Source organism: Labeo rohita, chromosome 2 (assembly GCF_022985175.1).
Source record: "Labeo rohita strain BAU-BD-2019 chromosome 2, IGBB_LRoh.1.0, whole genome shotgun sequence".
NCBI classification, from domain to species: Eukaryota; Metazoa; Chordata; class Actinopteri; order Cypriniformes; family Cyprinidae; genus Labeo; species Labeo rohita.
Window position 1 is genome coordinate 18874223 of NC_066870.1, and position 13098 is coordinate 18887320.

At 35.1% G+C, this 13098-nt stretch overlaps 2 protein-coding genes across 3 annotated transcripts in view; one reads left to right on the plus strand and one right to left on the minus strand.

Moving 5' to 3' along the window:
- Nucleotides 1-84: 84 nt before the first annotated feature.
- Nucleotides 85-9199, minus strand: tmx3a (thioredoxin related transmembrane protein 3a). The gene is made up of 16 exons (XM_051128624.1): nt 9085-9199; nt 8950-9004; nt 8545-8584; nt 8321-8444; nt 7548-7593; nt 5170-5250; nt 4937-5036; nt 4653-4730; nt 4486-4552; nt 2920-3018; nt 1292-1349; nt 1163-1216; nt 1014-1070; nt 759-888; nt 613-681; nt 85-415 (listed from the first exon to the last, which is right to left on the minus strand). Exons 1-16 carry the CDS (start codon nt 9104-9106, stop codon nt 191-193), a joined length of 1305 nt encoding a protein of 434 aa, XP_050984581.1. The 5' UTR covers nt 9107-9199; the 3' UTR covers nt 85-190.
- Nucleotides 9200-11115: 1916 nt separating this feature from the next.
- tesk2 (testis associated actin remodelling kinase 2) overlaps nt 11116-13098 on the plus strand; it is a 30556-nt gene continuing 28573 nt past the window's right edge. Inside the window, exon 1 of one of the 2 annotated variants that reach the window (XM_051128561.1) lies at nt 11116-11168. The gene's annotated coding sequence lies outside the window, so the exon portion shown is untranslated. The other variant, XM_051128553.1, reaches the window with a different exon arrangement.

Here is a 13098-nt window from a genome sequence, read left to right on the forward strand (position 1 = left end):
ACTTTCACATAATGGAAGTAAAATAAAAGAAAACAGGTTAATTTAAGTTATTTGAACTTTATTTGATAAAGAAACCTACCACATATACTATTCACTGGAAAGACAGTTTATAAAAAAGGGAAAAACAGCATTCCATGTAATGATATGGTAAAAATTAACATGATCCTAAGTAAACACTAAACAGTCCATGTTAATCCTCTTTCTTTGCTTCAGAGGTTTTTCCTGTGCTCTCAGGCTGCAATTCTATTGCCTTCTTCCCATGTGCATCCAAAACAGGACTTGCTGTAGCTCCTTCCACAGGTTTCTCATCATCCACTGGTACAGCAGTACATGTACCCCAGATAATTAGTGTAACTATACCCAGTGGTAGTCCAAACAAAAAACAGGACAAGAACGGAGCTACCTGGAACATCGTCTGAGAATAGGAAGATTTATTTTAGTTACTAGGACAACACTGACCTAAATATTGGCTTCAAGTAAATATTTGATGAGGATGTGACCAGCTGTGTGTTTTTGGTTTTGATGAATTAAGCTTTTAGTCAATATTTGGGAAAAAAAGGAATAAGAGTAAATCTATCCTTCTGCCAAAATAATAATGTCAGCCAGTCTTACCACCACAGTAGACTTTGCTTTATAGAAAAGTCTCTTTGTGTGCTGCAAAAATCCATTTCCCCCGAGTAGCTGATTGGAGTAAAAGGGAATGTTATTAGAAAAGGCACAACGTATTATAAGGCAGGAAAGTATGTTCCTCCACATACCTTTGCGCTGCCATCCAGAACACTGTTTAAGAAGTGAAGTAAATCCTCAATGGTCTCAATCTTACTTTCTGGTAGACAGTATCCATCAATGGTCATGTTTAACACAATGATGGAGGGCATCTCAACTTCCCTGGGAAGAAACATATTAGCGGTTATTGTACAAAAATATATGCATACAGAACTCTGTTTTAATTTATGTCATTAAATAGAGTTCCTTAACTTTGCACCTCCTAAAATCTGTTCAGTTCAACTCACCCCATAATTAAACCGTTGATATATTCATTTCCATCCATATAACCAAACTGGTAATTACTAGAAAACATAAAATAAAACAAAACAAATAATTTGATTAACCCAAATATCTGGCAACTCCTCTTCATGCTCCATATTAATTTAGTACGTACCTTTTGTAATGATCTCTGTATTCAGCTGACAGCTTTTCCATCAGAGTTTTGTAACTACAGAGATCAATTTTGAGTTTTAGAGTGGGAAATAATGGGAAAAACAACAACACATTTTCTGATGTTGCTTACCGAATGCTTTCTTCAGAAGGATTCTTCTCATCTACAACTGCCAATGCCACAAGTTTACCTTTGAGGGAAATGTGAGAAATGAACAGCACCACAATAAATTATGCATGAACGCAAGGCGTCATTTTCACACATAAACACTGGATCTTGGCAGGAACTCATTATGCCAGATCTGTTTTATCACCAAGTGGCAGAAATATAGCAATCACAAAAATGGTTTTAATTAATGATGTATAAGAAAATACAAAAACAAAATAAGAGAGATCATACAAAATGCATGTTATTTTTTATTTAGTACTGTCCTGAGTAAGATATTTTATGTAAAAAATGTTTACATATAGTGCACAAGACAAAAAAAATGCTGAAATTATTAAAATAACCCCCTTCAAAAGTTTGGGAAACCTTGGTTCTTATTATTGTGTGTGGTTACCTGGTTAACTTTTTTTTTTTTTGTTAGTTTTTTGTTTGTTTTGTGATGGTTGTCATGAGTCCCTTGTTTGTTCTGAACAGTTAAACTGAACCGGGTTCTTCAGCATCTTTTGCATATTTGAACCCTTTCCAGCAGTGACTATATGATTTTGAGATCCATCTTTTCACACTGAGGACAAAACAGGAACTTAAACACAACTATTGAAAAAGGTTGAAACATTCACTGATGCTCCAGAAGGAAACACAATGCATTAAGAGCTGGGGGGTGAAAACTTTTGAACAAGATGAAGATGTCCAAATTTTTCCATTTAGTACTGCCCTTTGGAAGCAACAGAAGATACTTGCATGTTTCCCGGAAGACAAATTAAGTACAATTTACCCTGATCTTCAAATTCAAAAAGTTTTCACCCTCCGGGTAATGTAATAAGTGAGCGTTTGGGCCTTTTTTAATAGTTGTGTTTGAGTCCCTCAGTTGTCCTCAGTGTGAAAAGATTTGAATTTGAAGATCAGGGTAAATTGTACTTAATTTGTCTTCTGGGAAACATGCAGGTATCTTCTGTTGCTTCCGAAGGGCAGTACTAAATGGAAAAATCTAGTTCAAAAGTTTTCACCCCCCCAGCTCTTAATGCATTATGTTTCCTTCTGGAGCATCAGTGAATGTTTCAACCTTTTTCAATAGCTGTGTTTAAGTCCCTGTTTTGTCCTCAGTGTGAAAAGATGGATCTCAAAATCATACACTCACTGCTGAAAAGGGTTCAAATATGCAAAAGATGCTGGAAAACTGAAGAATCTGCAGGACCTGGAGGATTTTTCTGAAGAGCAGTGCTCAGTTTAACTGAACTGTTTCTGAACTGTTTTAACTGAACTTGTTTCAGAACAAACAAGGGACGCATGAACGACCATCACAAAACAAAAAAAAAACATCATAGATCATCCAGGTAACCACACACAGTATTAAGAACCAAGGGTTTCCAAACTTCTTAAGGGGGGTATTTTAATAATTCCAGTTTTTTTTTGTCATGTGGACTACATATAACCTTCTTTTATGTAAAATATCTTACCCAGGACAGTACTAAATAAAAAATAACATGCATTTTGTACAATCTCTCTTACTTTTGTTAAAATTATTCACATTTTCACAGATTTTGCACAGGGTTCTCAAACTTTGACATGCCAATGTATATGTAGAAAACAAGGCTTACTTAGTTCTCCCATCTGGTACAGACTGAAACTGTCAATTTGGAAGTAAGAGGGAAAACGTTCTCGATTTATCCAAGAAGACAAATCACCATCAAGAAATTCTATAGGAATGATAAGACAAGTGAGATTAGGCTTATTATTAATTTATGTACATTTAATGTTTTAATGTGTTAAATGTAGCCCTACACTTGTTAAATGTCATCAAGCCTGTGCAAATAATATGCAAAGTAAAAGTACCCAGAAATGTTTAATCTTAAATATACAATCTTGAGAAACAAATGATCTTTTATTTTATTAAGAAAACAAAGTGTTTCTGTTCTGACTGTGCATTAAATTATGCAAAATATGTTACTTGCTCACAGTCAAACTGTTGACTTAAAGGGTGTGTACTGGACGAAACGTTCAGGATAAGCCACATGACAGAAGAGAGCGCAACTGTCTCTGTATTCTCATCTTTTGGAACAGAATGGTAAGAAACATCCTGCTGTAATTACATTGTCTTCACAAATGTTTTTTCACTTATATGCATACAAGAACCTGTATAAAACCATGGGTACGTACTTCTAACATAGCAGTACTTTTAATGTTAATAAAGTAAACTTAATTCCAGTGCCCTTAATGGCCAAATTATGCTGGAAAATTGTAAATGTCTATATCAGATATATTGGTGTGCTGTGACCTGTAATCATTTTTGTTACAATGTTTTTGTGCCATTGTTTTTTTTTTTTTTTTTTTTTTTTTTTTTTTTTTTTTTTTTTATTATACATGCGTTTACAAATGTAATCTTTTGATAAAGTAAATAGTCAGGTAAGTGATTCATAAACTTGATAAAAATAGACCACCTATTTGCAAATGGTCTATGTAGACTGTGTATCAACATGCATATGCTCAATAGAGAGAATGATTTATAGAGTCAAATTAATTATTTCTAATATTTTAATGTTCAAACTTTATTTTTTTAACTTGAAGTTGAGCTGCCGTTATATGGCGCTACGTACTCAAACCCAGACTTTCAATTTGAAGTTCTATTAAAACCTGTATTTCTTTTCAGGTAATCTAGAAGATGTTAATGCATAACATCTCCTGCAGACGCCACTTTTTACACCTTGTCTTTTAACCTTGATCCATGGATGTGCTAACTATTCATATCATGGAGGACTCGTCTGACAGTGCAGTGTTTCGGGTACAGGTTCAGTGTGCTGATCCTTTTCTGCTAAACTTCTGGTTTCAGAAGACCTTCTTCAACAATGGGGAAGTCCAGCAGATCAACACCCTGAGGATAAACGGCTGCCGTGGGCTTGTGTTTGTTCTGAGGGTGCTGCATCGTTCTTCACGCCTCCCTAATTCCCATTATTGGTGCCCTTTCCTAGTAACACTCTGCCTTGATGCCCTGGCATTTCACTACCATCTCCCCTCTGTGCCCCAGTGGAATGGCACCCTTCGAGAGGCAATGAGAGGAAACAGCCTGGAGCTCAGACGCTGAGTGACTATGAGATGCTGCTGCTTACAGATCCTATTAGTTTCAGATGTTCGCTTACTAAAATGATGCACTGCAAGTAGTATCTTACCGTTGTAAAGGTAGTACGTCCCGTCTTTGAACACAGCAACAGCAGGAACATCCTGCAGAGTGACCGCCTGTGGAGAAAATCAATAATGACTTGAATCGTTGAATTGTTTGTTTTCTAAAAAGCTGATTATCTTACAACGGTACTTTCCTGAGGTAAATGAGTCTTACCTTTGGAAGGACTTCCTCATATGCAGTGAAAAAATATGTGTAGACAATATACTCCGTTGCAGCTTTGTAGTATTGCTTCTGTTTAAAAAAAAAAAAAAAAAAAACTGTACATTATATAAACCATTTCTATAAACTCTGCATGACCTAGCAATAAATCTATTCACAGTTTATTTATAAAACATAAAAGTGAAGTATATAAAACAATAAAATACTATCCAGTAGAAGTAGTTACATTTCATTCGTATTCCCTCATAATGCATTTATTGACTGATATTAATGTTTACCTTAAGCAGCGACTCCCCTCCAATGTAAACGAAGATAAGATCATGACGACTTATAACATGCTGGAACAACTGAACACTAGAAAGTGGTCTTACCACAGGTCTAGATTAAAGAAAAAAAGGACAAGGGGATAGCATGAGGAGAATTATAACTAGCATTGACATGAGACTAAAATCAATGCAGAACACGAGAGACAAAAGACAATTAATTATGGTGAAATTTACTCCAGAATTACCCTGAAACTCTGTTGGTGAATTCAATAATAGCATCCTTTGTTTTAAGCCCTTTGTAGTCAAAAGACAGATTTCCTTTAAACCTTATTAAAAGAACAGAACAGAGTCAAATACATCATACAGCATGAACAATTTATGGTTATTGATAATTTTGAGATTTTATATATGGGCCATTCTACAGAATTGGTGCAAACTGCTGTCCCACAACCAAAAAACATATTTAAAAAGCATTTAAGTCTTCAACTGTTTATTCTATTGCTGTTTTTTTTTTAATTTGATTTAAATATATTTTCTTTGTAAATTATGAAACTTGAAAAAAATCTGTCCCGCATTTTCATGTCACTAGCAAAACAATGTATGTTTTAGTCCATTGGCTGAGACTGATTTTAACTACACCTCTACATTTATGTAGCTACATGGTGAATGGATAGGCCCCGTCATTTTGAGGTAAATGTGTTCAAAAGTATGAAAAAAAAATGTGTGTAACCTTACAGAATGTCACTAGCGAACACCATTTTTCTATAATTAAATACTGTTTTGGGTAGTTCCTTCATAACATTTAGTTTTTACATGTCTACAACTGTTCAGAACTGTGCTAGCTAACCATTTGCTTATTAGCATCTTTGAGCTAGGTTCAAAAGTATCTAAAATTGTCACATTTGGTGGAGTTTCGGTAATGACATCTTTGTTTTTTCGGGTGTTATCACACAAAATTGTCACTACTGTAACAGTCAAGACCAAAACATGTCATCACCACTTTTTTCAGTAGTGACAAAATGTAACATAATTCTTTATTTGGAAGAAATAAACCAAATGTTAGTAGAGTTATGCAAAATTTTTGTATTTTAGTAGGGTTTCAGTATGTGGGTTAAAATTCTGTAATGTGATGTGGTCACTGGCAAAACATTACTGTCACTACCAAAAATGTGCAGTTACGAGCGAAACATGGTGTGTTTTGTCAAAAATAAATTATACTGAATTAACAACTAAGATGTTATGATAGTGTTTAGTTCAGTGTATATTCAAACTAATGAATCACCAAGTTTGAAATCAGTATGATCAACTTTTTGCCATTTACAAAGAAAATTTGGATTTAAAATACAAAAAATCTCGTAAATCTCACTTGAACTATTGTTCAAATTGTAATTGTTATTGATATACCTCTGAAAACTTTTTAATAAAATAGAAATATATATTTGCAAGGAAGATGCAAGCAAAATCTCAATAGGTCAAAGTAACCCTTCTTATCAAATTATATATTACTGTGTTTCAGTAGTGACAAATTTAGGAAGAGGACAAATATTCCCAAATTTTCAGAAAATACAATATGAAAATTAACTGCACAATTACTAGAAATGTGTACCTTGGAAGTCATACGATTTGCATACATACAAAATTTGTGGAAAAAGACATTTTTCAATACATTTCCAACTTTGAACCAATTCTGTAGAATGACCAATATATATATAAATATATATATATATATACAGTACTGTGCAAAAGTCTTAGGCCACTAGTATTTTCACCAGCTAAAAAAATGGTTTAAAGTAAGTTATTTCTATCTTTTACTGTAGTGTGTCAGTAGGAAACATCAGTTTACATTTCCAAACATTCTGTTTGCCATTAATTGTAATAATCTAGTGAGATTTTTGTTTGCACAGGCAGTCTGACAACAGCCGGTGCTCCACACAGAGATCTGACCTCACCATCATCCAGTCTGTCTCTGGAATGACATGAAGAAACAGAATAACTGAAACAGACTAAATCCAGATGAATTGTTTTAACATCTCCAAGATGGTTCAAATAACCTACCTGCAAAGCGACCTGAAAAATTTTGCACAAGTGCACCTAGGGCAAAAGCTACTTTAAATGCAAAGGATGGTCACATCAAATGCTGATTTATTTTAGTTAATAGAAGTTCATTGATAAAGAAAATCTATTTATGACATTGTTTTTGACAGCATCCTCATTTTATGTGCCTAACTGTCTAAAATTTTTAACAGTACTGTAGCTTTGTAGGTGTAGGTCTCTTAAAGCATCTTGGAGATGTTGCCACGGTTCTTCTGGATTTAGTCGGTCTCCGTTTTTTCTGTTTCTTAAGACAGACTGGATTGAATGAAGGAGAGATCAGATCTCTGTTTGCACAAGGAGTCTGACAACAGCCTGTGCTCCATACAAAAATCTCACTGGATTATTATAATTAATGGCAAAATGAATGTTTAGAAATGTAAACTGATATTTCCTACTGACACACTACAGCAAAAGACCGACTTTAACTGGCTTTAAACCATTTTTTAGCTGATAAAAATACTACTGTCCTAAGACTTTTGCACAGTACTGTATATGTATGTATGTATGTGATAATAAGGCATTAACTCACAGTTTTATGGTTGGATAACCACGAATATTAAACTCTGAACCAATACCTAAAGACAGAGAGATTAAGCATTATGCCTGTTTCATGTATTTATTAACCAGTAAACAAAGTTGTATTATTCATGTTAATAGTTGAAGTGCTTTGTTTGCTATACCATTAGTAAATCACAGTTAATTATTGTTCATTTGCTTTGATTTTTTAAACTGTCTAGTCTACTCTAATCTAATTAATAACAGAATGTACTCATGGTAGGGGGTAAAACATAAGACATGGGCTATGTTTCATTTACCCAGAAAGCTTATGTGTAAACTTAATAATAAGAAGATTATGAAGTCGGAAGACAATAGCAGCAAAAGGGAGACACTGAAAAACCTAATTCCAAGAAACTAAAGGGATTTCTAATTGCTGAAATGCATCTTGTGCCATATGGCCATCTGGTTAACAAGATACAGACTCAACACAAACTACATATACAGTTCAACGAACTGAGTCTCATGAACGCACGAGGCCTGCTTAACTAATCCCATTAAACAGCAGGTAAGCCTATCCTGCCATTTAAGTAGCATACTAATTGGTTGCTAAGCAATGGTGTGGCATTACCATTACTGTCATCTCAAAACCAAGCTACAGCAGGGGGATATAACTTTCATCTAAGTATCCTAGAGGGGGGTATGGCACAAATGCAGTCTTGCTAATCTTAAATATAATTTTAAATATGCAAGTGTAATTAAAGCTTTCCACCGACACTTTTATGTGAACATGTGAAATGAACCCACTTGTGTGTACTGTGGTATCAATCTTGCCAACATTAACAGGAGAGCCCATACTCTTCAGCTCTGCGCCGACTTCATGCCATATTGGCTCAAATGTGTGACAGTACGCACACCATGGAGCATAAAACTGCAATATAAAACATCATATCACGCAGCAGGCATGACGCAAAGTTACAAAGTAAACATATGATACAACATAAATTAGTCTGCACTATATGCACTCTCACCTCCACCAGCCAGAGTTCATTCTGCAGGTATTCCTTAAACCTGTAAAATAGAAATGTTTAATACAGTCACACATTGATATCTATCTATCTAACCTGTATAATATGTCATATGACAATCCACAGGCCTTGACAAATTAGACTTGAAGCAGGCAAACCTTTTGGCTGTGACTGTTTACAAAGCAGCAAGCCTTGTGCCTTACTACTTTTATAAAATGGTTCCCACATAATAAATATAGTGTGATAAAGGATATTAAAACCCACATTTTATTAAGCAGACTCATTAAGTGCCATTTCTTCCAGTAGAAGATCTCTTTACGTTGCTATGCAACAAAAATAACGACGATGCACTGACAACACCTTCAGTACTAAAGCACTATTAGTATCTTTACAATGTGAAACACTTACTTGTCATCGAGTTCCTCAACGTATCCTGACACCACAGCAATGACCGACAGCAACGCTGTTAAAAAGATGTCAATCAGTCGTGTTAAAGAGATTTTACAATTTATGCAAAACTATATAATTACTAGGCGTTTATACCTGTAAGTATTAAGCTTCTCATTTTTGCTATCTTTAACCGTGCTATAGCCTCGAAATGTTACAGGCAGCAGAGTCGGTGTTAGGTTAGTGACATAATCATCAGACTGGTAGTAAGCTCTTGACCGACTGACTAGATTAACCTCGTTTGCCCCGAGGCGTAGGAACGGACAGAATTAGGCCACAAATTGATTCTGGGCAAGTGGTGAATGTTTCATTGCCTAACTTTAATTAGTTTAAATTAGATTTCAGTCTTGTATTTTCCAGCGTGCACCAAACACAAGCAAACACTCCCTGCTGAAAAATAAAACAATAGAAATCATCACAGAAATTCTAATGGTTTCCATTACAAATACCCTTACATTACAAACCATCATCTTTTAACCATTAAAACATTAAAAAATGTTTCCTGTAATGTGTTTTGGGATATGTTCCATTAGGGTTTAGTGTTTTTGTTTAACCAATTACCAGTAAAGACCAATACAGTTTCCATTAAAACCAGTACAATTCCCATTATAACTAGTCGAACCATTACAAATTCTGTGATGGTTTCTATTGTTGTTGTTTTTTTTTTCAGCAGAGCTGCCTCAAAGGCCCAGAATTAATAACATGTTTTGTGGTGAGTCTACTGTTAGTAGTGTGATAATGTGATTACCAACTAAATAGCAAACTTGCCTATTTATTATATTTTTATTATTGTTGTTGTTGTTGTGATCACTTCAGTTTAGGTGTTTTTAACTACTATATAGCTACTGATGTCAAAATAAACAAATAATTGTTTAGTACAGTGTACTTATTGTGTTCATGTTATATTGCAATTTTTTTTGCTGCTATTCTTGCTATTTGCAATATTATGTTGCAAAACACTTTTGCTGCTATTGCGGTGAAATTCAAGTAAGGTTAGAGACAGGTTTCGTGGTATGGTTAAGTTTAATGGTTTATTAAAACCGTGTAATTGTAAGAAACTAATTACAGTAACTGCAAGTAGGTATTTTTTAAAGACATGTACACAATAGTGCATTGTATGAATGTGACCTTGGACCACAAAACCATAAAATTTTTTATGCCAAAAATCATTAGATTTTAAGATCATGTTCCTGGAAGATATTTTGTAAATTTCCTACCGCAAATATATCAAAACTTAATTTTTGATTAGTAATGTGCATTGCTAAGAACTTCATTTGGACAACTTTAAAGGCGACTTTCTCAATATTTCTATTTTTTGCACCCCAGATTCCAGATTTTCAAATAGTTGTATCTTGGCCAAATATTGTCCTATCCTAATATGTCCTAAACCATACATCAATGGAAAGCTTATTTATTTATTAATGTATAAATCTTAATTAAAAAAAAACAAAAAAAACTCATGACTGGTTTTGTGGTCCAGGGTCACGAATGATTAATTTAAATGTTTGAACACTTATTATTATTATTATTATTATTATTACACAGTTGGCAGTTCTATTAGTATGATACTTTTTACTTTTTATACCTTTTTATACCTTTTCATTTTAGTATTTACGTATAGATTTTAAATTTTGCTTTTTCTCCCAAAAGATGGCGCCATAATAATCCATTTGAAATACAGCTGCTTCGTGTTTTATTAGAATGCGCAGCTGTGCTAAAATAAGTGGGCATCTTTACATTAATCCTATGTTCATAACATTTACACACAGTTGGTTGGTCTTATGTTTTGCTTAGCCAATTTTTATCGAAATAAATGTTGTAAATGTTGCCAGTGCATTTTTTCTCAACTCTTTATTGTTTTCCCAGTTGTTTTCAATCCGATAAATTGCATTTAATGTATTTTAAACCCTTCAAAAATGTTTAGAAGACGGCCTAATAACTATTTATTATCGTGAATCCACTTTTGTTTATGTATTTCGGTATGCCATACAAGCAAGCCTGTCATTGGACGGCAGTACCTTGGGGAAACATTTTGATTCGCTCAAAGACAAGTCAATCAATCAAAATACCCGCCCACATTGCGTCCAGCCTCACCGGTGATTGGTTCAAAACAGTACCTTTTAAGAAGTATCTTGTATCTCAATGGCCGACGTTGACGTCTGTCTCCATCAAATGAAAACGTAAGTTTGGTCCGTGGGGAGAGGCAACTGTTATGGAAGTGGTTGTCTCTTGAATTTACTTCACTGTATTTTTACTCACCCCAAGTGGAATAACGTCGGAATTTACTGCTTAGTTAAGGATATAACTAGAAACTGAGCGAAGCGCCTGGCATGAAATAGAAAGGACTCTCTGGAAAAAGCTAGCGCGTTATTTATTTTCTCTTGACCGCTTCATGTTTGTGGACAGCGCGGCAAAACATACGCAGTTGTCTACTTGTGCAGGTTAAAATTGGCTTTCTTATCGGAAAGTTTGCGGTAGTTACTGTAAGTTAAGTTTTAAGAAGCTCACACAGTGCTTGTGTCGTTTATTTTTTTCGGAGTTCAAATATAGCCTAGCCGACGCTCAGTCAAAACAAGCAGTTATATCTGCATGTAAATATATGGATTGTAGTATATGGCCCTCGTTTGCAATTGCAAAATGCAATGGGACTAACTGAGGCCTTTCGACCGTCAGAATATCTTTGCTTCACTTTCAAGCCTGATGACCAGGTAAGACACTTAACTTTGTGTGTAGGATCAGTAGGGTGTTTTCTTTGAAGTGCGTTGGGAACTTTGAGAGTCAGGCGCGTGTGTCAGTAAACAATTAAGTGCGCTTTGGTCTCCACCTATGAGTAACAGTTTAATGACAGCATGCAGTTGCACCTGATCACTATTCTCAGTGGTATTCTCGCGCTTATTGTTTTGCAGCAACCGAGTTTACTTTCGGTCAGCATCACTTATGCGATCTCGGATTGCAACACTTCCGAGTTGTTTTTCGCGTCCGCTTTGTGCAGGCTTCCCTAGTAACTTAGAAAGCCGCGTAAAAACATTAGCACGACTGGTTTATCCTATACTCACTATTAGTGTGCAAAGCAGTTTGCAAATTCACCGGATCACCAGGAACCGTTGCCATAGTTTCCTTAACGTATTTGCTCTTGGCGATTAAATGATGAGGATGGTTTTGTGTGCTAATTAAACAAAAATCGATTCATTGTATACAAAGTCGTTATTGTTATTCTATATATTAAACCTGTGAAGTGCATTATGCGTCTAACCTTGTAAAGTGTGTTAATTGTGGTCAATAATAGGCCTGTTTGAGTCTAAGCACTTCTTAGCATCTTCTTGAGCAGATTTTCAAGTGTTAAGGAGATTCATGAAAACACAGTCTTACTGTAAAGTATGTTAAATGCATGCAAAAATGTGTGGCATGAGTACAAATATTTGTACAAGATGATCAAGTCCTTTTCATTTCTTATTTCTAATCTTTGGAATGTCAGACATGCTGTTGTTCCCAAATGAGGTTGCATTGTTTAATCACATGATTTAAAATACCTGTAGAATGTGAAGGCATTACAACCTCTTTTGGAATTTGTGTGTCTTTTTGTCTACTAGAGACCATATCAAATGGAGTAGCACTAGATCAAAATAAGGTCTTATAGTGTAATGTTTACATTCAGTTTACTATCATAGCTGTTGTTTTGGTGAAACCCCTTTGGAGTAATCCAGTGCATCATTTTTGACCTTGCGTGGCATGTTTATTTCCAGGCTAAGAGTGTTATTTTGGGAAAATTGTGATTGGTATATGGGTCAAATCATGCAGTGAGCTGAGCATTGAATGTTGGCTGGCCTTAAGGCTGTCCCAACTGAAGGTCACGTTTGAAATGAGCTCTGTGGAGTGCTGCCACTGGAATCATGACCAAAACAGCTGTTTTAGGGCTTGTCTTTAGTAGTCCTGCCCTTCTTACACACTCCAACCCTGAGTGTGCAACGCTTTTGGTAGCTTACAACTCCAAATCACATAACTTAGTAAACGTTTATGGAAACAAAAACAGAGGGACAGCCCACTTTAATTGTTACTGTAGGTTAGTCGTATGATTGGCTCCTTCATTACAGGGGATCTGCAGAGTTGATT

What these genes read in the sequence shown, in the direction of transcription:
- tmx3a (XM_051128624.1), bottom strand. Translation starts at nt 9,106, where the DNA reads ATGAGAAGCTTAATACTTACAG. An exon ending in ATGAACTCTGGCTGGTGGAG is followed by an intron (nt 8,445 to 8,544) that starts GTGAGAGTGCAT and finishes TTTATATTGCAG; the next exon opens with TTTTATGCTCCATGGTGTGC. An exon ending in GAGGGGAGTCGCTGCTTAAG is followed by an intron (nt 4,731 to 4,936) that starts GTAAACATTAAT and finishes TTTTTTAAACAG; the next exon opens with AAGCAATACTACAAAGCTGC.